This window comes from Loxodonta africana, chromosome 21 (genome assembly GCF_030014295.1).
Source record: "Loxodonta africana isolate mLoxAfr1 chromosome 21, mLoxAfr1.hap2, whole genome shotgun sequence".
NCBI lineage: Eukaryota > Metazoa > Chordata > Mammalia > Proboscidea > Elephantidae > Loxodonta > Loxodonta africana.
The window spans coordinates 18,580,559-18,605,229 of NC_087362.1; the positions used below are offsets into that span (position 1 = coordinate 18,580,559).

A 24,671-nucleotide genomic window follows, 5' to 3' on the forward strand; every position below is an offset into this window, starting at 1 on the left:
TAGAATGGATAAATAAATTGTGATATATTCGCATAATGGAACATTACACAGCAATTAAAAAGAAAGAACGACAGATTCATGAAGCAATATGGATACTTGTACTGAGCATAAGAAGCCAGGCGTAAGACATTATGGAGAGCACTTGTGTTTTTTACGTCTGTTTCTCAGCTATTTAAGGGCAGGGACCATTTCTTTGCATCCATAGATTTTCTAGCACATTATCTAGTGCATAATTGGTGTTCAGTGTATATCAGACATGGAAAAAGACACGAAGGAAGTACCAATGTGGAAAACAGCAGGAAATACAGGGAACAATACTTGGATTCTCTGATGTTTATACCAGAGCACAGCATATCAAAACCTAAATTAGTAACACACTATAAACTGTAACTGACATTTGGTTAGATATGACCATGACCATGATGGTGATATTTCAGAACATTTTTAAATAGATACAGCCAATGGAGCCTGTCATTTGATCCCTGAATTAATTAAGCCATGATATTTATCAAGTAGAATTGATAGCTCTCTCTATTCATTTCTCTGGTGCCTTTGGGGAGGAAGTCCTCTCCTTCCCCTACTTCTTAATCAGTGGAGCAGGAGTGCTGAATTGATGAGTCAGATTTCAGGACACTTATCGGGTCATGTTTTTGAAGATTGGAGCCTTGGGATCTCAATGAGCTAACACTGTGTCTCAGTCACCTAGTACTGATGTAACAGAAATACCACAACTGGATGGCTTTAACAAACAAATTTATTCTGTCACAGTCTAGTAGGCTAGAAGTCCAAATTCAGGGTGTGAGCTCCAGAGGAAGGCTTTCTCTCTGTCAGCTCTGGAAGAAGGTCCTTGTCATCAATCTTCCCCTGGACTAGGAGCTTCTCAGCAGGGTCCAAAGCACTGCTTTCTTGGTGGTATGAGGTCCTCATGTCTCTCTGCTTGCTTCTCCCTTTCATATCTCAAAAGAGATTGGCTTAAGACACAATCTAATCTTGTAGATCTCATCAACATAACTGCCTTTAATCCATCTCATTAACATCATAGTGATAGGATTTACAACACACAGGAAAATCACATCAGATAACAAAATCGTGGACAATCACAGACTACTGGGAATCATGGCCTAGTCAAGTTGATACACATGTTTTTGGGGCATACAATTCAAACCATGACCCACTGGAAGAAGGCATTCTCTGTCTCCTTGTCCTCTGGCATTGCTGGGTGTGCCATCCTGGCATCTCATTCAGGTGATAAGTAAGTGTTGGGGAAATGGAGTGGCTCTTCTACCTGCTTTGATTCCAGACTACTTAGGGCCACCTGTGTAGGAAAGAGGACCCTGCCACCCCATAGTTCACTACAGTTTATCAGAACGCTACACTGAGGTTTGGGACACCCCTACCATAATAGTAAAATATACTTTGCTTCCTTTGTGTATTCAGTTCTCTTGGGGACCCTCTAGGAAGTAGGATGGCTAGACCATGGGAGGATTTGTAAATTGCAGCTCTCCTGGCCAGAACCATATGATGTTCTAATAAAGCCACGCTTTAGTAGCACCGTGTTCCTTCATCCCTGAACATATACCACAAGAAGTCCTTAGGATCCTTTGTTTCCTCACCATTAGTACTTAAGGCAGTCATAGGTGTTATTGTAGCTTGTGGCATTGCTGCTTGTTATTCTTGAAAGTTTATCACATGTAGAAACCTTGAAATCTGAAGAGAATATTTCCTTCTTGAAAAAGATTTACTCTGCTAATGATAGACCAGACAGACCAGCTAAATTCTAGTCCCTGGGAAGCCTCAGGAATAAATTGTCAGTCAATTTGCAATTGTCTTTAGAAGCACTGGCCACTCAGCTGCAATTAACAAACACAGTTTTGTGAGAAGTCAAAGCAACTTGATTTTGTTAAGTATTGACTGACAGGATTTCCATTCTTCTGGTGGGATGTTCTCATCAACAAGGTGGTAAGACATGGTCATAACCACTTAAACCCAAACCAAACCCACTGCTGTCCAGTCGATTCCGACTCATAGCGACCCTGTGGGACAGAGTAGACCTGCCCCCGTAGGGTTTCCAAGGCTGTAATCTTTATCGAAGCAAACTTCCACATCTTTCTCCCTTGGAGAGGCTGGTAGGTTCAAACCATCAACCTTTCAGTTAGTAGCCAAGCTCCTTAAACCACTGCACCACCAGGGCTCCTCTTAAACCGCTTCGGTGGGTGGAAAATAACATTTGATGATGTTATTTTATAAAAAGGCATTTATGAAGTTCTGAGCATGTAATGCTCAAATGGGAAAATCCTTCGTTTATTATGGACGCAGATCCTGAGTATCACCTAAAAATGTTTCTTTTTCATCATACTATTGGTTTTGTTTTCATGAGAGGTTAAAATACGTGCTCAGCGTTTTCTCATTATTATAATATCTAGACAAGCTAATATGCAGCTTGTTAGCAGTGAAGTTTGAGGAAATGTTTTATTTTTCCTCAGGTAAAACAAAAAACTTGTGTTTTTTTTCTTGCTGATATTATCAGCCCAGTGCGTAGCTTTTGACCCCTTGCTTTACACTGAAGACAACTTTTGAAACAGACTAAGTTAACTTACCAACAGGACTTGAATTTCCTGTCTTACTCTGTTATAATTTAAAATTTGAGCATATATGACAATAACTGGCACAGTGATGTGGTAAAAAATGTATCAGGAATTTCTACCCATTTTTTGGTGAAGTTCCCTGGAAATACATGGAGGCAGGAGATTAGTTTACATAAAAATGCATGAGTTACCATTTAATGACTTCCTTCTTTGTTTTCCAAATCCAGAATTTGCCCTCTCCATGTTTTGTTGTGTTTTGAAAAGATACTTGGTCATTATTGGGGAACATTGTGTGTTCAGTCAGGAAGATAATAATACCCTTTTGATTGCCTGGTCTTCACACTAATTTACATCTGTGAACTGAAATAAATCTTTGTTTGCAACTGGAAAATTTTTAAATTAGACATCCTGAGAATTTTTGGATTTTTTTTTTTTTTAATCTTTCCAGTCTTGCGTTAGAGGATATTGGTGGTTCAGTGGGAGAATTCTCACCTTCTGTGTGGAAGACCTGGGTTCTCTTCCTGGCCAGGGCACCTCATGCGCACGCACCACCTGTCTGTCCGCGGAGGCTTGTGTGTTGGTATGATGCTGAACAGGTTTCATCAGAGCTTGCAAACTAAGTCGGGCTAGGAAGAAAGGCCTGGCAATCTACTTTCAGCCAATCAAAACCCTGTGGATCACAATTGTTCAGTCTGCGAACGATCATGGGGACGGTGCAGGCCTGAGCAGCTGTATGTTCCCTTGTGCATGGGGCCACTGTAGGTCGGGGGTGAACTCTACAGCAGCTAACCACAAAAACAGAGTATTGTATTGGGATTGCATAATCTTGACTTAACATCTACGTGCCACATCCAAAAAACCAAACCAAACCCAGTGCCGCTGAGTCGATTCCGACTCATAGCGACTTGCCACATAGACACCATGAAATTGCCAGTATTGAAAGAGAAGACCTCTCACAATGAAAAAATAGATTCTTGCATATCAGACCTGAAAGTGGTGACTTTCAATTATAGATACAGAAAAAGATAATGGGATATTGAAAATAAATCTCAGTGAATCTCTGAGTACTGTCTAACCTTTTGCCAACTTGTTGGTTGCTTTGCAGTTTAACTCGGCAGCTAAGCAGCTGATAGAATGGGATAAGCCCCCGGTTCCAGGGGTAGACGCTGGAGAGTGTACCTCAGCAGCAGCCCAGAGCAGCACTGCCCCAAAGCACTCGGACACCAAGAAGAACACCAAAAAGCGGCACTCCTTCACCTCCCTCACCATGGCCAACAAATCCTCCCAGGCGTCTCAGAACCGCCACTCCATGGAGATCAGCCCCCCTGTCCTCATCAGCTCCAGCAACCCCACAGCTGCCGCTCGCATTACTGAACTTTCTGGGCTTTCCTGCAGTGCCCCTTCTCAGGTAAATCATAAAAAGGCATTAAAAAAAAAAAAAAAGATTAACCACAAAATGATCTACTCACAAACATATTTTGCTCATTAAACCAAAAAAAAAAAAACCAAATCGGTTGCTGTTGAGTCGATTCTGACTCAGTGCAACCCCACATGTATGAGAATAGGGTTGTTTTTTTTTTTTTTAATAATTTTTATTGTGCTTTAAGTGAAAGTTTACAAATCAAGTCAGTCTCTCACACAAAAACTTATATACGCCTTGCCACATATTCCCAATTACTCTCCCCGCCATGAGACAGCCCGTTCCCTCCTTCCACTCTCTCTTTTCATGACCATTTTGTCAGCTTCTGAGCCCCTCTACCTTCCCATCTCCCCTCCAGGCAGTAGATGCCAACATAGTCTCAAGTGTCCACCTGAACCAAGTAGCTCACGCCTCACCAGCATCCGTCTCCAACCCGTTGTCCAGTCCAATCCATGTCTGACGAGTTGGCTTCGGAAATGGTTCCTGTCATGGGCCAACAGAAGGTCAGGGGGCCATGATCACCGGGGTCCGTCTAGTCTCAGTCAGACCATTAAGTCTGGTCTTTTTATGAGAATTTGGGGTCTGCATCCCATTTTCTTCTGCTCCCTCAGGGGTTCTCTGTTGTGCTCCCTGTCAGGGCAGTCATCAGTTGTGGCCGGGCACCATCTAGTTCTTAGCTGGTCTCAGGAGGATGTAGGTCTCTGGTTCGTGTGGCCCTTTCTCTTGGGCTCGTTATTATCTTGTGTTCTTCATTCTCTTTTTTATCCAGGTGGGTTGAGACTCATTGATGCATCTCAGATGGCTGCTTGCCAGCATTTAAAAAGACCCCAGATGCCACTCTTCAAAGTGGGATGCAGAATGTTCTCTTAACAGATTTTATTATGCCAGTTGACTTAGATGTCCCTGAAACCATGGTCTCCAAACCCCTGCCCCTGCTTCGCTGAGCTTAGAAGCATTCAGTTCATTCAGGAAACTTCTTTGGTTTAGTCCAGTTGTGCTGACCTCCACTGTGTTGAGTGTTATCCTTCCCTTCACCTAAAGTAGTTCTTGTCTACAATCTATTTAGTAAATACCCTTCTACCACCCTCCCTCCCTCCCCCTTCTTGTAACCACAAAAGAGTGCGTTCTTCTCGGTTTAAACTGAGAATAGGGTTTTTGATGGCTGATTTTTCAGACGTGGATCTCCAGGCCTTTCTTCCGAGGCATTTCTGGGTAGACGTGAACCTCCAACTTTTCAGATAGCAGTCAGATATATTTGTACCACCCAGGTACTCCTAGCTGAAAAATACTGTTTGCTTTAGCCTTCTGTAGATAGTGGCTTGCCTGGGAAGCAAAAGCTTTTCTTCATTTTGTGGGTAGAAAAATGAAGAAGGAAAAGCCAACCTGAGTATATCCACCCAGAACGACTCAGTCATTTGCAAAGGAAAGCTCAGAACTCATAAAATGAGATAAATAAAATTTGGCCAGTTTCACCAAGCAGTCACTCAATTTTACAGAACGTTCTCACCATGTTGCTTTGGGAAGTCTGCCAGGTAAAACTTCATCTCCGTGCTGGAGCTGCCTTTATCCATGTCACTTACCTTGGTACTTTGGCTTCCTAGTCAGAGTTATAGAGAAAGAAGAGAAAAGACACAAAGAAATGTTTGATTTACATTAGAAATTTGCCTAGCATTTTTTCAAAGCTCATTAGTTTATCAAGGTTTTGGACTGTCTTAAAAATAATAGCTACACATTATTCTTGTGTTCATAAAAATATACATGGTGGCTGAGAACGTTCATTCATTTGGGAAATATTTATTGAGTGTCTGGTGCAGTGGTTAAGAGCTCGGCTGCTAACCAAAAGGTCAGCAGTTCGAATCCACCAGACACTCTTTGGAAACCCTATGGGGCAGTTCTGCTCTGTCCTGTAGGGTCACTGTGAGTCAGAATTGACTTGATGGCAACAGATTTAGTTTTTTCTTTTTTTTTTTTGAGGTACTGTGAATACCAAGATAAGTAAAACATGGTCCTTGTGGACTTTTCTCTGTGTGGCCTTCATTCTGGAGTGCAAAATGAGCCTAATTGTTGCCCTGCCTAAGTCACGGGGTTGCTGTAATTACCATATTTTTTCACAAATAGCACACCCACATAAATAAAGTACCCCCCACACATAAAATATTTGGAAATGATGAAATTAAGTAAAACAGCTCTGGCATAACCTGTGTGTTATTTGCATTAAAATACGGTATTTAAGTAGATGATAACTGTATTTCTCTCAATCAGAAGGTTGGAGAGCCTAGTCCACAGCAGCCTGTTACAAACAGGAGAAAAGTCTTTCAAATCTCTTGTTTTATTTTTATAATTCATGCAGATTTTATCTTCTACTCTACAATATAGCTGTGCTTTTTAAACTATAAAAATAAAATTTCTCCTAAGAAACACACACACACACATGGTCCCAGTCCTCAAGAAGTTTACAGTTTAATAAGTGCCAGTTTGGGACTACAAAATAAAAAAAAATTAGGATACAGTTTTTGGTGTTCCTTTCTAATTTTATTAAAAATTATCTTTTTTCAGCCTCTATTTGACCCCTGCTCCTATAGATTTATACTGCATGTTGTGAGTTAAAAGCATTCACTTTCTGAATGGGATTGTGGTTCACTGGTGTTTTTAGGTGGTGAGACCACGAAACTTTTGATCTTTTGAGGGAAATAGGACATACACACATACAACACACTATTAGAATATGAGTGTGGTAAGGCAGAGGTCTTTATTTTGTTCACTGATATACCCTGTCTCAGGCTGGGTTCTCTAGAGAAGCAAATTCAGTAAAGAGTATATGTATATATAGAGAAGTTATCTCAAGGAAATGGTTCACGTGGTTGTAGAGGCAGGCAAGTCCCAAGTCCGTGGGTCAGGGTCAGTCAGAAGGCTTCTCCTGACTCACAGCTGCAGGGGCTGATGAACTCAAGGTCAGCAGGTCAGATGGCAGGCCTCTGGCTCACAGGCTGCGGAGGCTGATGAATCCAAGATTGGCAGGCAATTCAGTAGGCAGCACAGCAGGCCGCTGGCTCAGGTCCCAAGAAGCAGAGGTCACATGATGACGAGCTTGCTGCTGGATCCAGAGCAAGCACGTGAGCTTTGCCAGAATGTCCATATGTATATTGGATGTAGGCCACACCCCTGAAGAAACTCTTCTTACAACTGATTGCCTGATCATGTCATGGTGTATGACTACATCATTACATAACTGCCAATTATGTCATTACATGACTATATCATTACATTACTGCCAAACTACTGAGAATCATGGCCCAGCCAAGTTAACGCACAGCCTGAACCATCTCATGTTCCAAAAGGTGACATACAATAAAAAAAAAGAACAATAAATACATGTTGAATGAATGAGTCACTTTAAAAATGGATCACGAGGAGAAGCATGTTATTTTATGTATATCTAATTATACCCCGCTGAAAAACAGACATAGAGTGAGGTAATCTGAAATGGTTCAAAGCTCCAGAATTTTTAATAAGGTTCTGAATAAAGGAGATAGTAACCAATGGCCATTCACAAATAGAACATTGAGTCATTTTGACTCTGTGTTTTTTATTGTACAACCTAGCAGCATTTGCACAATGATGTTTTCTTGAAATGAAAGATAAATAGTCCTGTTCAACTCAGAATAGGAGCAGCTTTAAAAGAACAGCTACTACTTTTGGCAGCAGATAGAAACTAAAAGAGAAAGGAAGATAAACTTAGCCTTCCATCTTTTGAAGAGAATTCAGCATTCAGGTGTGAGCATGTCTCTGTCTGATGCCGCCGCCCCAGGGCTGGGAATGAAGACTATAAAAGTAGAGCTATTTTTGTTTTGGTTTGAGTAGCTTAGGAGACAAAGCGCTTTCTGTATTCCATTTAAACAGTTTCCCCTTCAACTATTCTGCCCCCGTCCCCCGCCCCCTCCTCCATCCCAGCTCATTCTGTTTTTACTGGTAGTGTGTTGCCTCAGGGAGAAGTTATTCCTAGAAGAGAATGGGAGATGTTTAAAGTGTTGCCTGGCTTCTGTAGCCTAGGTTTACAGAAAACACGACTGATGAGGGTGCTGTGTACATTGGAGGGACCACAGTCTACAGTAAAGCGCTGAGTATGTGTAGCACATGGAACATGCAAACACTGTCCTGACCATGGGGAAGACAGCTCCTGAGACTGCTTAAAATAGGGTTTTCCTTCTCCCCTGCCCAGCAAAGGACCTCTCAGTCCATCTGATTGAGGCCATTGCTGAACGTCTCCAGCTATTGGCCCAAGATCTGTTTTCCTTCATACTTGTGCTCACCTTTACCCTCAACTTTCTGTCTTTTTTTTTTTTTTTTCCTCCTGTTAGTTGGGATTAGCTTGGGTTGCATCTATTAGAAAGTCCAAAATCAGGAGCCTGAAGAAGTTAGTGTTCATTTTTTTCCAAAATGAAATCCAGATATAGGCAGGTCAGGGCTGGTATGCTAGCTCTAGGAAGTCATGAAGGACCCAGGCCCCTTCCAGCTCACCGCTCTACCGTAGGGGAAGTTTCTCATCCTCGTGTTTCTCTGTGGCAGTTAGTGCTCTTACCATCACGACCAGATTCTAGGCACCAGCGTGGTGAGATAGACAGAAGGGAGCAAAGGGTGCTTTGCCTTCTTTTAAGTGGTTTCCTGAAAGCTGTCACACAGTGTTTCTGCTAACGTGGCATTGGCCCATACTTTACCACATGGCCACATCGGACAGCAAAGGAGGATGGCAGGTACGGTCTTTTTCAGGCTGGTCATGTGACAGGCTGCAACCAGGGGCCTCTACTACTAAGGTAGACAGGGAGAGTGGGTATTGGGACCGACTAACTGTCTTTGCCACATCTCCCCCGTACTTTTCTGGGGGATTCTTTACCTTGCTGCTCCATCTTGAGCTAGGTATACAAACCCCTCCAGAAATTCTCCACGTTCTACACTGCTCTGTTCCTGGGTTGCCGTTAACCTGCACTGTCATCCTTAAAGCCTTGTTTCTTCCTTGTTTTGCATGACTGGGTTAGAGCTTTAAATACACCTTACAGACAATGGATCTGAAACTCAGAGACTGAATTGCTTGCCCAAGTTCACACAGTTAGTAAGTTGTGATTCAAGCCCTGGTCTGTCTGATTCTAAAGGCTGCAGTTCTGGTTAAATCCTGATTTATAACATCTTTTTTATTAAAAAGAGAACATATTATCAAAAAGTAATGCTGTTACATGTGGAGCCTAATTCCCATGAGCTCTGCAGACTATTTTGAGGCCTAAATATGTGATAGAAATGAGTTCATCCCATTAATAATGACAGTGATAATACTAGATGTGTATATGTATTAAATACTTCTGGTGAGACCTCTTTAAAGTGGTAAAAAGCAAAGATGTCACTTTGAGGACTAAGGTGTGCCTGACCCAAGCCATGGTATTTTCAACCACCTCATATGCTTGCAAAAGCTGGAGAATGAATAGGAAGACTGAGGAAGAATTGATCCCTTTGAATTATGGTGTTGGCAAAGAATATTGAATAGACCATGGACTTCCAGAAGAACAAACAAATCTGTCTTAGAAGAAGTACAGCCAGAATGCTCCTTAGAAGCAAGGATGGCGAGACTTTGTCTCACATACTTTGGATGTGTTATCAGGGGGACCAGTCCCCAGAGAAGGACATCATACATGATAAAGTAAAGGGTCAGTAGAGGAAGACTCTCAACAAGATGGATTGACACGGTGACTGCAACAGTGGGCTCAAGCATAACGATTGTGAGGATGGCGCAGGACCCGGCAATGTTTCATTCTGTTGTACTTTGGGCTGCTATGGGTTGGAACAGACTTAATGGTACCTAACAACAAGTGAGATCACGAGGCATCCTGAACATCACCATGTGTTCTAGAGCCCCGAGCCAACATTTTACTATGCCCTAGATTCACCTTCCAAGTAAGTGGTATTATAACTAAAGTATCGTGGGATACTTGTTAGCTGACCCCATAGACAAGTCTTCTCCATTTATTTCAGTGTTTTGTTAATTGCCATTGGCACTTTTAGTATTTCTGAGAAGGGCATGTTTTTCTGGACTTCCTTGCTGTTGTATTTGATGACTCTTGAGTGACTGAACTTTCAGACACATAAACTGAAAGATAACTTATAAGCTGTGCTGACCAGGTGGCTCACCAGAACAGATGTGCACAAATGTCCATGATTGTCATCTGCCAAAGCACAGGATGGCACAAGCGATGAAGACGTTTTGTCTACTCTTCTGACAACACCCGTGGCGGCCTTTTTTTTTTTTTTTAACCTCTGCCAGCTGGAGGAGTGATTAATAATATTAAGTGTTTTTGTGGTATTTTGTTATTGCCAGTGGCCTCAGGGGAAGTGAGAAGGCCCGCCCACTCACTTGCCTTGCACTCCCAAGCTCTCCCGTCTCCACGTAGCCCTTTTTATAGAGGAGGCTGAACCAAGTTGCAGTCTGTGTGAAAAGGATGAGCCCAGGTCCCTATTCGGGATATTTGTCTTGGATGTGCCCCACCTCAGCTGGTAGATTTCTGGTTCCGATCTCCTCTTTAGTCATTCTTTGATGACTTCTGTCTCCTTTTTACTCCAGTGCTAGGAACAGCCCTGTTATGGATTGAATTGTGGCCCCCAGAATATGTCACCTTGCTTAGTCTATGATTCCCAGTATTGTGCGGTTCTCCACCATTTTGTCATCTGATGTGATTTTCTTATGTGTTGTAAATCCCGCCTCTATGATGTTAATGAGGCAGGATTAAAGGTAGTTATGTTAATGAGGCAGGACTCAATCTACAAGATTAGGTTGTTTTAACCCAATCTCTTTTGAGATAGAGAAGCAAGCAGAGAGACAAGGGGGACCTCATACCGTTAAGAAAGCAGCACCAGGAGCAGAGCGTGTCCTTTGGACCTGGAGTCCTGCACTGAGAAGCTCCAAGACCAGGGAAAGATTGATGACAAGGACCTTCCTCCAGGGTCGACAGAGGAAGAAAGCCTTCCCCTAGACTTGACACCCTGAATTTGGAGTTCTAGCTTCCTAGACCATGAAAGAATAAACTTCTGTTTGTTAAAGCCATCCATTTGTGGTATTTCTGTTATAGCAGCACTAGATGACTAAGACAGGCCCTGTGTTAACCTAGTGGTTGCCATGATTCTCCCTGTTCAGTGCTTCACTCCTGTGTCCCTGACCGCAGAGACCTGAGAGAGCCTGTGGTCCATTCCTCACTAGGTTCCAGAGATGTGAAGTGACTTATCCAAGACCACAAGCTATTAGTAGCTAGTTAGCCTGCATGTTGCTATGATGCTGAACAGGTTTCAGCAGAGCTTCCAGACTAAGACAGACTAGGAAAAATGGCTTGACAATCTACCTCCAAAAAGCAGCCAGTGAAAATCCTGTAGATCTCAATGGTCTTACCTGCAACCAATCATGGGGATAGCACAGGACCAAGCAGCATTTCATTCTCTTGTGCATGGGGTCACCATGAGTCGAGGTCGACTCACCATCAGCTAATAAAAACATCCTGACCCCCAGCTCGGGGCTCTTTCCACTGTCAGAAGCTCCCTTGTTAGAGACACATCTGTCAATAATGACATCATTCTCAGATATTTGTAGGGTTAGGTCCAGGAAGCTGTATTTCAGTACATTTTTTTCCCCTGTCCCAAATGTTCCTTGGTAATGATGTCCACCCTGACGTGAGCTGCACTGTGCCTTCTAAGAAAGGTTACTTTTGTGTGCTGCCAAGTTGCAGATGTCCTCAGAAGCATGTACATATAAATAGACCCATTGGAGAAAATAAAGGCCATTGAGTTGTATCCTAGAATGAAAACCAGCATGCTTCCCATTAAAAATTGATTGGAAATAGACTTTGGCTCACAGGAGAGACAGAAAATGAGGGTTTAGTGAAAAACTTTTAATGACATCCCCTGAATCTTCTTAGGTTCAGTCAATATATGGACTAACAGATACGTGTTTTCCACGGATAACACCAGATTTATGTGTGGAAATGAATTGTACGCTGTCATGCTGATTATCCCTAGCCTTGGCAGAGCCTAACCCAGTGGGAAACTAAAAGTTTCCATCAGGCCCTCTGGGAGATAATCTCTGAGCTTTTCTTTGTCCTGATAATCTTTTTCTTAATTTATGGGGATTGAGGAAACTATGCTTGGGATCAAGTTTTTATTACAAAAAGCCTAGCATTTTTGGTGTCTCGTTGTTTCTTTGGGAAAAAAGGTACCAGCCAACAGTACTCCTTCAACAGTGAGTTAAAAAACACCCGTTTGTATAGGAACCCCCACCCCTGCATTTACCAGACCAAGTTACATGCTTTCTGCATTCTGCAGCTGGACATGAGAAGCAACTTAAGTGAAATTGATGGAGTAACTGAGCATAGGCAATGAAATGACCTGAATAACTCAATTTCTTTATAGTAAATTAATCTTGGGTTGTATCATGGATAAGACACCTTTGAAAACACCTAATTTGGCTTGACATTGTTCCTTTAAAGGGTTTATAAATAATTGTCTGCTAATAGGCATGTCCAGGCAGCTGCATTTTAATTATGTGCCCCCACTGAAAGGTAGAGTCGTGAAAAATGATCCTGAAAATAGCAAAATACTTGAAGACTTTAACACAGATTTAACAGAGCAATAGACAGCTGAGTGCTCAGCCACAACCACCTTGATAGGATCTTCAGGGAAAGCCTTAGCAGGCTGGTTGAGTTCAAGGTTAACCATCTGACAGGTCGCTTTGGTTTCGAGTTCAGGGTTAACCATCTGAAAGGTTTACAGTAGCACGGGAGGCGGCATGTTTCTGTGAAAGCTAACAGCAGTCGAATTCTGTGTGTAAAACATTGTAGTGACCAATATTTATCATGTGACTCTGCAGCATCTAGCAAAATGCCTCAAACAAATTATGCGGTCAGTAACTTTGAGCTGGAGACCCTCAGTGGTGCAAGTGGTTGACTCACTTGTTGCTAACCAGAAGGTTGGAGGTTCGAGTCCATCCAGAGGCATCTCAGAGGAAAGACTTGGTGATCTACTTGCAAAAATAAAATCAGCCCCCGAAAACCCTATGGAGCACATTTTTACTCAGACATGTGGGATTGCCATGAGTTGGGAGTGACTCAGCAGCAGCTGGTTTAAATTGGGCTTGAATAAACTGAAAGAGACTGTCTTTCCAAAATAGTAGAAGGTACAGATTTAAAAAAAAAAAAAATTACGATTTGCCTTCCCGAGAGAAATCTGTTTTGTTAATTGTAGTCTATTTAGTAACTTTTTTCCTTTCGTCTTGGCAGGTTCATATAAGTACCACCGGGTTAATTGTGACCCCACCCCCAAGCAGCCCAGTGACAACTGGCCCTACGTTTACTTTCCCATCAGACGTCCCCTACCAAGCTGCCCTCGGAGTGAGTATAGTTTCCCCCATCTTTATTTCTCTTAGGTATTGAGTCATGTGAACCTGGCACACTCCAGCTCCCAACACCTGCAGCTTACTGTTGATACTTGCTACATGGGGTTGATCTCTATCTTTCATCTGTTATCTCTGTTAATCTTACAAAAAAAATTAGAAAGTCTCTTGCCTGCAGCCTGCAAAATTTTTAATAGTGATGATCTATGGCCTGAAGCTATTAGAAGAGCTCTGAAAAATACTTTTAATTTTCATTCACATTCAGCCTGATTTTCTGAAGGGCTAGCCTTTATATCTTTTGAGTTTTTTTATCCGGGTTATTTCTTACAAAGACACATCTATAGAAATGCTGAGGAAACTGGTGTCCCAGAGGCTGAATGGTTTGCGTTGGCTCACGCGATTGCTTGATACCAAATCTCTACATTTAGGATTCATCCTTCAGCTGCTGGTTTTCGTCTGTATAGCCCACAGCTGTGGCTGCCGAGCTATACCTGCAGTGTTGGAAGACTTCCTCACATTATTTTGTTGATTTTCCTTCTGAAAACATGGCATCCTACAGATAGAGTCTAAACACTAATTGTTTCAAAACATCCTAAAAGGGGAAATTAATGAAGGGTATTAGGACATCCAAGGGAAATAAATACAAAAAATAAACACTATGGACAGAAAATTAAAAGGGAAGAAATAAGCAAATGCAAGCTGTCTCAGTCATCTAGTGGTGCTGTAACAGAAATACCACAAATGGGTGGCTTTAACAAAGAGAATTTTATTCTCTCACAGTCCAGGAGGCTAGAAGTCTGAATTCAGGGCGTCAGCTCTAGGGGAAGGCTTTCTTCTCTCTGTTGACTCTGGAGAAAGGTCCTTGTCATCAGTCTTTCCTTGGTCGAGGGGCATCTCAGCGCAGGAACCTCAGGTCCAAGGGACACACTGTGCTCCAGGCACTACTCTTGGTGGTGTGATGTCCCCATGACTCTCTGCTCACTTCTTTTATATCTCAAAAGAGATTGGCTTATGACACTACCTAATCTTATACACCTCATCAGTATAATTGCCGCTAATCTGTCTTGTTACATCATCGTGATAGGATTTACAACATATAGGGAGATCACATCAAAAGATAAAATGGTAGACAACCATACAAGCATATGAGAGAATCATGACCTAGCCAAGTTGACAGATATTTTGGGGGGACACAGTTCACAACCCTAGGAAGCAGAAACACAATAGTTTGATTTCCTATTTTTAAAATTGTAGGCAATAAACTTCAAGGAACCATGGTTGTGAGACAACTCTCATCTAGGCTAGTGCCTTGGCTTCTATACTCTTAGACTGTTTCTCTCAGCACTGAGCTGAGTGAGGATAGAAAAGATGATTAGATGAGAACACCCCCACACCTGCGCCACATTGCATTGCCCCACCTCCACTTTGTAAATTGTTTTTCAGGGTATCACCTGATTATAATCACTCCACCACCTGTGATTTTGTCGAGCTGTGGTGGCTTGCATGTTGCTCTGATGGTGGAAACCACAGGTATTTGAAATATCAGCAGGGTCACCCATGGGGAACATGGTTTCAGAAGAGCTTCCAAACTAGGAAGAAAAGCCTGGTGATCTACTTCCAAAATTAGCCATTGAAAATCCTATGGATCACAAGAGAATATTGTTCAGTATAATGCTGAAAGACAGGTCCCCTAAGTTGGAAGCCACTCAAAATACACAGTGGCCACAATAATGAACTTGAGCATACCAACGATCATGAAGATAGCGCAGGATCAGGCAGTGTTTCATTCTTTTAACCCTGAGGTTGTCATGAGTCAGAACCGACTTGAAGACAACTAAGAACAATAACATGATGCCTTCAGAGAAAAATAGTGCTACCCAATGATAGGGGCACAAGTCTGTGATGTGGCCTTGGAAAGTTCCTAAGCCTCAGAGTCCCTACCTGTAGAACAAGTCTGATAGTGACTACTTTGGAGAGTTAGCGCCATGCCTAGACCATAGAAAGGGGCGACTGTTATCGATCGCGTTGTTGGCCTCTACTGAGGATTGTCACAAGGTGGGCCTGTGACATGTGTCCCTAGTTTTACTCTAAGGATGCCTTGGAGGCCCTGATCATTTTGTTTGGTTTTCTCTGCTCTCTGTACCAAGAATCGTGAAGCTTCTAAGCAGCTGGTTTGGTTTTTGGTTGTGGGTTTTTATATACATTGTAAAGATTATGTTTCCTTCTGCTAGAACGCTTAAGCCAGATTTATAGCCCCCCACCCCCCCTGCAGCTAGGACCTCACAACATATTAGTCAAAAATGTTGATTTCATCTAGTTTTATTGTCCTTGTTTTCCTTTTGCCTCATTTTTTTCTTTTATATTTATTTTGTCTTGATGCATCCTAAACAAAGTTGAGAGCTGACTTTGAAACCAAGTGGGATATAAATAAATGCAGAGTTACTACCTAGCCCGACAGAGTGACACTTTTGATAGAGTTAAGCATGTTCTTGTATTTAAATGGAAGTTAATAATGTCCTGGTTAGAGGTTAAATTTTCTCGTGTGTTCCCTGAACTATCACAGCTTCCCTGGTAGGACAGCTGTTTGGTGAAGGAGGAGAGGTTGTACCTCAGTTCCTCTGGGGGGTAGATGAAGTTCAATGAACTTTTATTGAAATGTGGTTTCCACGAGATTCTGTACGCCTCGGGTGTTTTGGCCAAAGCTGAGCTCTGTAATCGTCCTGGCCTCACATCTCCAGGGAATGCTCTCCTCTCCTCCCTTCCCTTCCCACCCCAATACCTACACACAGCCAGTTGGTATTTTCATTTCCAGATGACTACCTAACATGGACAAATTCTAACCTGATTTCTTAAGGGGAAAAAAAAGACTCACTTTTCTGACCTTAGAGAAATTAATTAGTGAAAAAGACGTTAGGCTGGCTGAGCTTCAGTCCTTGCGGGCTGAAAAAATTTCAATATAGTGAAATGGCCAGTTGCTCTGATTTGTCGGCCCACTCTAGAGCAAATCAATGGGACAGGTCACAACGGAGCGTGAATACACAAAAAATAATGTACATTCAATCATTTTATCCTAGGATTATATAAGGAAGCCTGCACATTAAACAATAAGAGGTTTATTAAACAGTATGTCTACTATGCCAGTTCCATTTAATGAGAAACTAATTATGAACAGACCTGTCTGTCATCCTCTGGAGAGGTCTAGATCCCAGAGTCCCTGGTAGGTTGGCGGAAATGTTTTAGATTTAATATGTTAGGTTTAAGTGGCAAAACCTCGGTAGTGTGTGCCCTCTGCATCTCACATTAATTGCAGCAAGTGTTCTATTTAAAATTTGAAACGCTTCCCAAGGCTTTGAGCACGATCACAGCAATAGGCTGCAGCTTTGCAGAAAAGAAGCCATGCTTTTCCTGATGTCGGTAGGTAATAAATGCCACCACTAGAATAAAACCAAAAAGACCAAACCCATTGCCGTCGAGTCGATTCCAACTCATAGCGACCCTATAGGACAGAGTAGAACTGCCCCATAGAGTTCCCAAGGAGCGCCTGGTGGATTTGAACTGCCGACCTTTAATCAGCAGCCGTAGCTCTTCGCCACCAGGGTTTCCACCACTAGAATAAGAAATGAAAATTATTTTCTAGTATTTTTTTCATCATTTGAGACTTTCTCATCTTTTGTGCGGAATGAAGTTATCAGCACAGTGTTCTGTACATTTCACGTGTAACAGTTAAAATGTTAGGTATCTACCATTACAAACAAAGCTGGTATTATGCCTAACTTGGCCATCAAACTGTTAATAGTTGTATTTTCTTTCCAATAATTTTGTGGGGAGAGGAGGTGAAAATCTTAGTCTCGTGTCTTCTGCAGAATGACAGGAGAAATTTGGAGCTAGGCAATTAATGCCCCCTAATTTTAATCAGACAGGTTTTTTTTTTAATCAGACAGGTGATTAGTAGTCCCTGATCTGTACCAGCTGAGAGGTGTTGAGTTGCAGGGTGTCGCAAGGTAGCCAGGTCAGTAAGGCCAGATGCAGCCCACAGACAACTTATAAATGGATGCCTTCCAAATATTTATAACCTAATTTGTGTGAATTTAAAAATATATGTATATAAACACAAACACATACATACATATAGAATATGTATATGTGTATGTTTAAAGAAATAATTAAACGATGTCAGGTTCTCAGGATATCTAGTATATTTAGCTCATTGTAGCCCACTTGGAGGTTTGGAGAACTTGTTGCTGTTGGTAGGATCAGGAAAGAGCTCTGGAAGCATGGAGATAGGAACACCAACTTTGGTAGTTTGAGAGGTGGAAGTAGCATCTTTGGAATTGGCAGGAGTTCTAAAAATTGTGGCACTGAGTGAGATATGGCAAAGACGTCCACAGTGTAACACCATAGACGCCAACGTCTCAGGAACCTAGACTTCTTGGTCCACATCAGATGGTTCCAAGCGGGAGGTAGGAGCACAGAACGTTTGTTCATGCATTTATTCACTCATGAAACCTTTATTGAGGATCTGTTCTCTCTGGCTGAAAACTGCTGTTCTTGTCGTTGGTGGCCACCAAATGGTTTCCACTCATGGCGACCCGCCGTGCGCAGAGTAGAAGTGCTCTGTAGGGTTTTCAAGGCTGGGACCTGTCACCAAGTCTTCTGAGGCGCCTCTGAGGGGGTTTGAACCACCAGCCTTTCAGCCAGTAGTCAACTGTTTAACTGTTTCCTTCACCCAGGGACTCCTGGTTGCAATGCGAGGTTCCAGCAATACAAAGAAAAGTGCCTGCTATGCTCCAGGGCACTGGAAAGGCAGCTTACATAAATAATTTCCTATTATTAACTCCATCTTACAGATAGATAGACCTTATACGATTTACACAAAGTCAATTACTAGTTTAGCGTCTCCCTACTTTCTTACAAATCCAAATGTAAAACAATAAACCTAAGATTATAAAAGAAATTTTGTTCCTAGAGAGATTTTTAAAAATTACATCTTCCTTTTTACACATCGACGGCACTGGGTTTTACACATAAGCTTCTAAACATCTACATACACACCCATGGAGTTGTGGATTCAACAAACCATGAATTGGAAGTATTCGGGGGGAGAGGAAACAGACTTTTTTCTTGTCATGATTCCCTAAGCAATACAGTATAACAGCTATTTACATAGCATTTACGTTGTATTAGGTATTATAAGTAACCTAGAGATGATTTGGAAACCCTGGTGGCGTAGTGGTTAAGTGCTACGGCTGCTAACCGAAGGGTCAGCAGTTCAGATCCACCCGGTGCTCCTTGGAAATTCTATGGGGCAGTTCTACTCTATTCTGTAGGGTCGCTATGAGTCGGAATCGACTTGACGGCACGGGGGTTTAGAGATGATTTAAAGTATACGGGAGGATGTGCGTCGGTTATATGCAAATAATACACTATTTTTTGTAATGGACTTGAGCATCCTTGGGTTTTGGTATCCGAGGGGGGTCCTGGAACCAATCCCCCAGATACTGAGAGAGAACTCTGTGTAATATCTGTATTTTCTCTAATTCTCTATTTTTTTCTTTTTCTTCACAGCTGTACCCACAATTGGCTGACTTAAGTCTAGTGAGCATCCAGTGGCGTGGAAAAACTCACTACTTTCCATCTTTGCCCCAATTTTATTGAGTTCTGACACTTGTCTTTATTACTATTTTTAATCACTAGTATCAACACATCCATTTTTCCACTTCCCACTCATTGTTATGAAAAATGAAGCAAAATGCTTGAATGCTTGAATACTTGCAGGAACACTGCTGTACACAGAGGGCAGTGCTGCCGTAACTGGGAGCACTGCTGACTTCAGGGAGCATCACGTGCTGTAGCTTGGACTGTTTCTTTACCAGCCAGCGTACATATATCTGAGTTCAGGATATAAAAGACCATTTATAGATGGTGATGTATAGTATTAAAAATTCAGCTTGATTGAAGATCAGATTTTGGAAAGAAATGATGAGGGGATTGGGGGCTATTAAATGGTTTTTGTCTGAGGGACCCAGAGATAGCCAAGCCCACCCTACCAGTCACGTTCCCATCTTGTGAGGTGTGTGAGGGAAATGAACACATAAGGGACAGCTGTCAGGAAAAGAGCCCTTTCCTGTCGGTTGAATGTGTGCCCTTGGCCCAAGCTTGAGGCCCAGTAGATCTTATCCCTTACCCTCAGCCAGAGCCAGATCCAGCTGTCTCTGGACTGGTACAGGAAGGCAGCAGGCAGAGAAGAGAGTTCTAGAGAGGAAGATCTCAGGCCCACGTACTCAACCTTACCACCACACCGTCTACAGCAACTATGGCCTGTCAGTGACCTGGAATCCAGCACCCTTCTGTCCTGGGTCTTCACTGTCACAAAGGGGGAAGCTGAAGACTGCTGTAGGAGGCTGAGCCAGGCTTGGTACCCACATTTTTCTCACCCCAAAGCCCATGCTATTTCTGCAGTGTGAAGGTGCCCCTTACTTCCAGATCAGTGGATCTGGGGAACAGCACCTGGGCATGGCAACGTATTATATTTTACCTTAGCAGGTCACTTGTAAATCCTGTTTTTAAGACAGGCATTGTTTAGAAATAGTCACACCAGTCTCAGACTGTTACTGTGTACTGGTGGCCTGATTCATAGGCTTGAGTCTATGAAAGCACAAACAGGAAGCACGGTTTTAATGAATATCAGAATAATATCCATTTTGGTGTGTCTCTATTTCTATGGACTGGACCTTAGCTATAGACATTTTGCTTTGGTAACATAGACCTGCTGCATTTCCCTAAAGTTAAACTACAAGTGATAAATGCTTTCCAAGCCCCTGTTAATTTAGCACACAGTATCTAGTGGAAGTGGAGCCCTGGTGGCACAGCAGTTAAGAGCTATGGCTGCTAACCAAAAGGTCGGCAGTTCAAATCCACTAGCCGCGCCTTTGGAAACCCTATGGGACAGCTCTGCTCTGTCCTATTAGGTCACTGTGAGTCAAGATGGACTCGACAGCAACAGGTTTGGTTTTGGTTTCTTTTCTGGTGAAAAGAAGTCCCTGAGTGGTGCAGACGGTTCTATTCCACCCAGGCGTGCCACAGAATAAAGATTTGGTGATCTACTCCCGTAAAGTTTACAGCCATGGAAAACCCTATGGAGCAGTTCTACTCTGATATACATGGGGTCCGCGTGAGTCGGAAGCAACTCAACAGCATCTTTTTTTTTTTTTTAAACTAGTGAAAATGGCATTTAGTAAAGTATTGAGTTCTAAACAATATTAAGTTAATAAAATATTGTTAACAAAATGTGACATTTCTGCCAGTCCCATGGATATTTTTGCTGCTGATGAGAAGTGCATCTTAGCTTATGGTGCCTGGACTGGCCCAGACTGTGAAATAAGAGGCAGGTCTCCAGGTCAGCTGCGGGTGAATGCCGGGCTGTGGTTTGCTCTGTAGAAATTTCAGGTCTTGCAGGATAGCAGATTGCCTGAAGCACAGTACCCTAGGTGGATTACCTTTTGAACTTCTGTGTCACCAGATTATTTCAGTTTAGTTGTTTATAGAATAACCCACAGTACTTCCTAACCAGTCACAGCCCGGGACTCACCAGAGCCCTGTCATTTTACCAACCGCACAGGGCCGAGCAGCATCTAGAAATCTGATTTGAATCAGGCTTTCTATCGTGGTCTTTTCCCGTGTGCTTTTATACACACAAGTACACACGCACATGCAAATGCACATAGACATACTTCCCAAAAGATCCTTAACCCTGCATTTGGGAAAAATCCGCCCAGTTTTTTAAGACCAGGAACCTTGGTAGTGCAGTGATTAAGAGCTATGGTGAGCTATGGCTGCTAACCAAGAAGTCAGCAATTCGAATCTACCAGGTGCTCCTTGGAAACCCTATGGGGCAGTTCTTTTCTGTCCTGCAGGGTCGCGATGAGTCGAAATCGGCTCAGTGGGAACGGGTTTGGTTTTTGATTTTTGGTATGCTTCAGTCAGAGGAGCCCTGGAGGTGTGATGGCCTGGGCTGCTAACTGAAAGGTTGGTGGTTCGAACCCACCCACCAGCTCTGTGGGAGAAAGACAGGGCAATCTGCTAGAAAACCCTGTGGGGCAGTTCTACTCTCGAGTGGGGTTGGTGTGAGTTAGAACCAACTCGGCAGTACATAGCAACATCAACAACAACATGCTTCGATCAGAAAAAAGACAACTATATTTTGTCTCAGGCACAACCTTTGGGATCTTTCAGAATATCCTTGCCACATCGCAAATGCCTACTAATTGTTACTCTTTGCAAAAATAATGTACATGGAACATTTGCTGTCTTTTTGAATTATAAGGGGTGACCTTTCTTTACACACAGAAAGGTCATTTCCTTTTTCTTCTTCGAGGCAACTAAGTACTCCTTCTGTTCTAATAAAAAAAAAAATTTTTTTTTTTTTGTTCTAATAAAGCTAAGATACAATACAAACAAAAAAAAAACCAAACCTGTTGCCATCGAGTGCATTCCAACTCACAGTGACCCTATAGGACAGAGTAGAATTGCCCCATAGGGTTTCCAAGGAGCGCCTAGTGGATTCGAACTGCCTACCTCTTGGTTAGCAGCTGTAGCGCTTAACCACTACCCCACTAGGGTTTCCAAGATATAATTGGCAGTTTTAATATCCTTTCCTCTTGAAAACCAAATTTTGCTTTGAGTGTGAAATGGGGCTTTTTGATTCTGTGCCTTGAATTCTATTTTCAGTCCTTCCTAGCTGTGATTATTGTCAGGCTCATTTCTGCCCTCCTTGTTGTACACTGGAAACCCTGGTGGCATACTGGGTAAGGGCTACGGCTGTTAACCAAAAGGTTGGCAGTTCGAATCCACCAGTTGCACCTTGGAAACTCCATGGGGCAGTTCTACTCTGTCCTGTTGTGTTGCTACGCGTCAAAGTTGACTCGACAGCAATGGGTTTGGTGGTTTGGTTTTTCTTGTACACTTATTTATGCTCTTCCTTTCCCCAAGCCATGCCGTTTTGGGATTTGAGCTTTTAGAAAGATTTCAATGAAGATCAGCTAAGTGGTAATTTTACAGTATCTCTGTGTGTCCCTGTATGTACAGCGTAGACTTGTTTTCTTACCTGTCAAGCCACTGATGTATTACAACCCATAAACCACCCAGACCACACTTGCTGACTGCGGGTACCCAGGTGATCTTTATTTCCCTCTACTTTGCCACCAAAAGGAGGCCAAATAGAATGCATGCTTGACCTTCTCCTAGTTAAAGGTTTTGGTGCCATCGAGTCAATTCTGACTCATAGCGGTCCCTGCAAATTCTAGAGCTGAAGCGAATCCTAATGCTGTCATGTTCTGTATGGAGGCCGTGGCCGACTTTTTCATGAAGGTTCTCACTTTTGGAACTGACCTCTGCCTTGTCCACGTTAGCACTTTGTAAGCAGCTTTGCACCTGATTTATTTCTTCGCCAAATGTCCTGCCACACTGCCACAACTTCAGCGGCAAACTCCTTACTGAAAGCCACTTTAGCAAAAAAAAAAAAAATTAAAAAAAGTGTGAAACAGTTGCAACATATATTTAGAAACTTGAATTTTTTTTCCCACTCAGTTTATTATGTTTCTAGAGCTATGTGCATTAACAGGCAGACGAAGTAAATGTTTGATGAGATGCATATTTTTATTCCAAAAAATAGAAATGACTCTTATGAACTATATTTAGAAATCACTGGATTTTTCTTGTTAATACGCTGATGTGTCGTGCCTATTTATGCTTTCCTTGTTCATTCTCCTTAGTTCTCTTTGGATTCAGTGTTTACATCTCGTGGCTTAAGGGTTTTGGGAGGGCAAGGTAGGGGGCTTGGGCAGTCTTTGTGCGCCTGTTTTCCCAGGAGTTTCAGTATCAGACCCTCAAGAGTTATCTGGGGTTTATCGATCAGAAGGTAACAATTGCTCCATTGATTTTCAAAAGACATGGAATCCTGTAGGCAGAACCCCATTAGGCTAGGCCCATAAAGAAACCAGCAGCTTTTCACTGGTGTACTTGTTAAAGATTACCAGCCTTGATAGGACTAAATTTCAAAAGCTGGCGAAGTGAAGAAAAGAATACGCAAAAGTAGTAACAATAGCCCGGTGACTGTGGCTTGCTATTGTTTGGTCTTTTTGGAGACCAGGCATCAAAGGACATTTTCTTCTGAAGGAATGATTTGAGATCCACTGCAGCTAGCTTGTTTTGGGTTGCGTTTAAGTCTCAGGTTACAGAAATGATCACAAATTAATTCCTAGCAAGCGGTGTGACATGCTAGCTGCCCCTTGGAAAGGCATTGGAATTCTTGTTCAAGTCTGTCCTTCAAAGTGCTAGTAATCTTAAAATTACATGCAACTGTTTCATTTTTCTCTATTCCTCCTCCCAAGGGTGATTACTTACCTGCTTGTCGGAAAGGTGGCTATGGCTGTAAGGTTTTAAAGTAGAACAAGAGATGAATAAAAAAGGGAGCTTTCGTAGGAGGTAGCCTGCTGGTTCTGCTCTGTGGGAATTCCACTGAAGTCGTTTTCCATGGATTTCTGGTTCCTTCTCCCTCTCACCTTAAAGAGAAGATATAAATAAACCTTTTTGTTCCTTTTTACCGCCTCTTTATTTCTTTATTTCTTCCTATTCCAGACCATGAACCCGCCTCTCCCCCCACCGCCTCTCCTGGCTGCTGCTGTGGCCTCCACACCGCCAGGAGCTGCCGCATCCGGAATGGGACCGAGACCCGCTGCAGGGTCCACTGACCAGATTGCACATTTACGGCCCCAGACTCGCCCCAGTGTGTAAGTGAGGGAGTCGTTTATGACTGCTCAAGAGTTCCTTTAAAACTCAGCCCAAGCACCAGAGGTCGAGAAACACCTTTCTGATCAGAGCTGGTGACAGGCTTATGGCCCGCCAAGTGGTTTGTGTTCTGCAAACTTCCACCCAGCCATGCATATTAGGAAACGGCTGAAACAAAATGGGTTTAATACATGAGCTTGCTAGGCAGCCATCCTGCTGAGCAAAGGCCTTTCATAGTGTAGGGAAGCAGAGCTGTGTGCTTCCCCGCAATATTGTATGTGTTTAGAACTGCCTCTTTGTCCAGCTACTGTTCGAGCTTTTCACCTTCATTGTCATTCCCTATATTAGAATACTTAAGAATAGGAAGGTATTGCACACAAATCAGATCTATTTGGAGTACGCACGTGAAAAGCTCTAAGTCCCTAGCAATTAGTATCCAGAAAAATTGAATTATCTTGTTCAGAGT

At 42.6% G+C, this 24,671-nt stretch overlaps 1 protein-coding gene across 1 annotated transcript in view; it reads left to right on the plus strand.

Moving 5' to 3' along the window:
• Positions 1 to 24,671, plus strand: part of SH3RF1 (SH3 domain containing ring finger 1) — a 206,222-nt gene that overhangs the window by 152,197 nt on the left and 29,354 nt on the right. Inside the window, exons 4-6 of the mRNA XM_023554974.2 lie at positions 3,691 to 3,993; positions 13,308 to 13,418; positions 24,056 to 24,207. Coding sequence (XP_023410742.2) covers positions 3,691 to 3,993; positions 13,308 to 13,418; positions 24,056 to 24,207 — 566 coding nt within the window. The remainder of the gene's footprint in view (positions 1 to 3,690; positions 3,994 to 13,307; positions 13,419 to 24,055; positions 24,208 to 24,671) is intronic.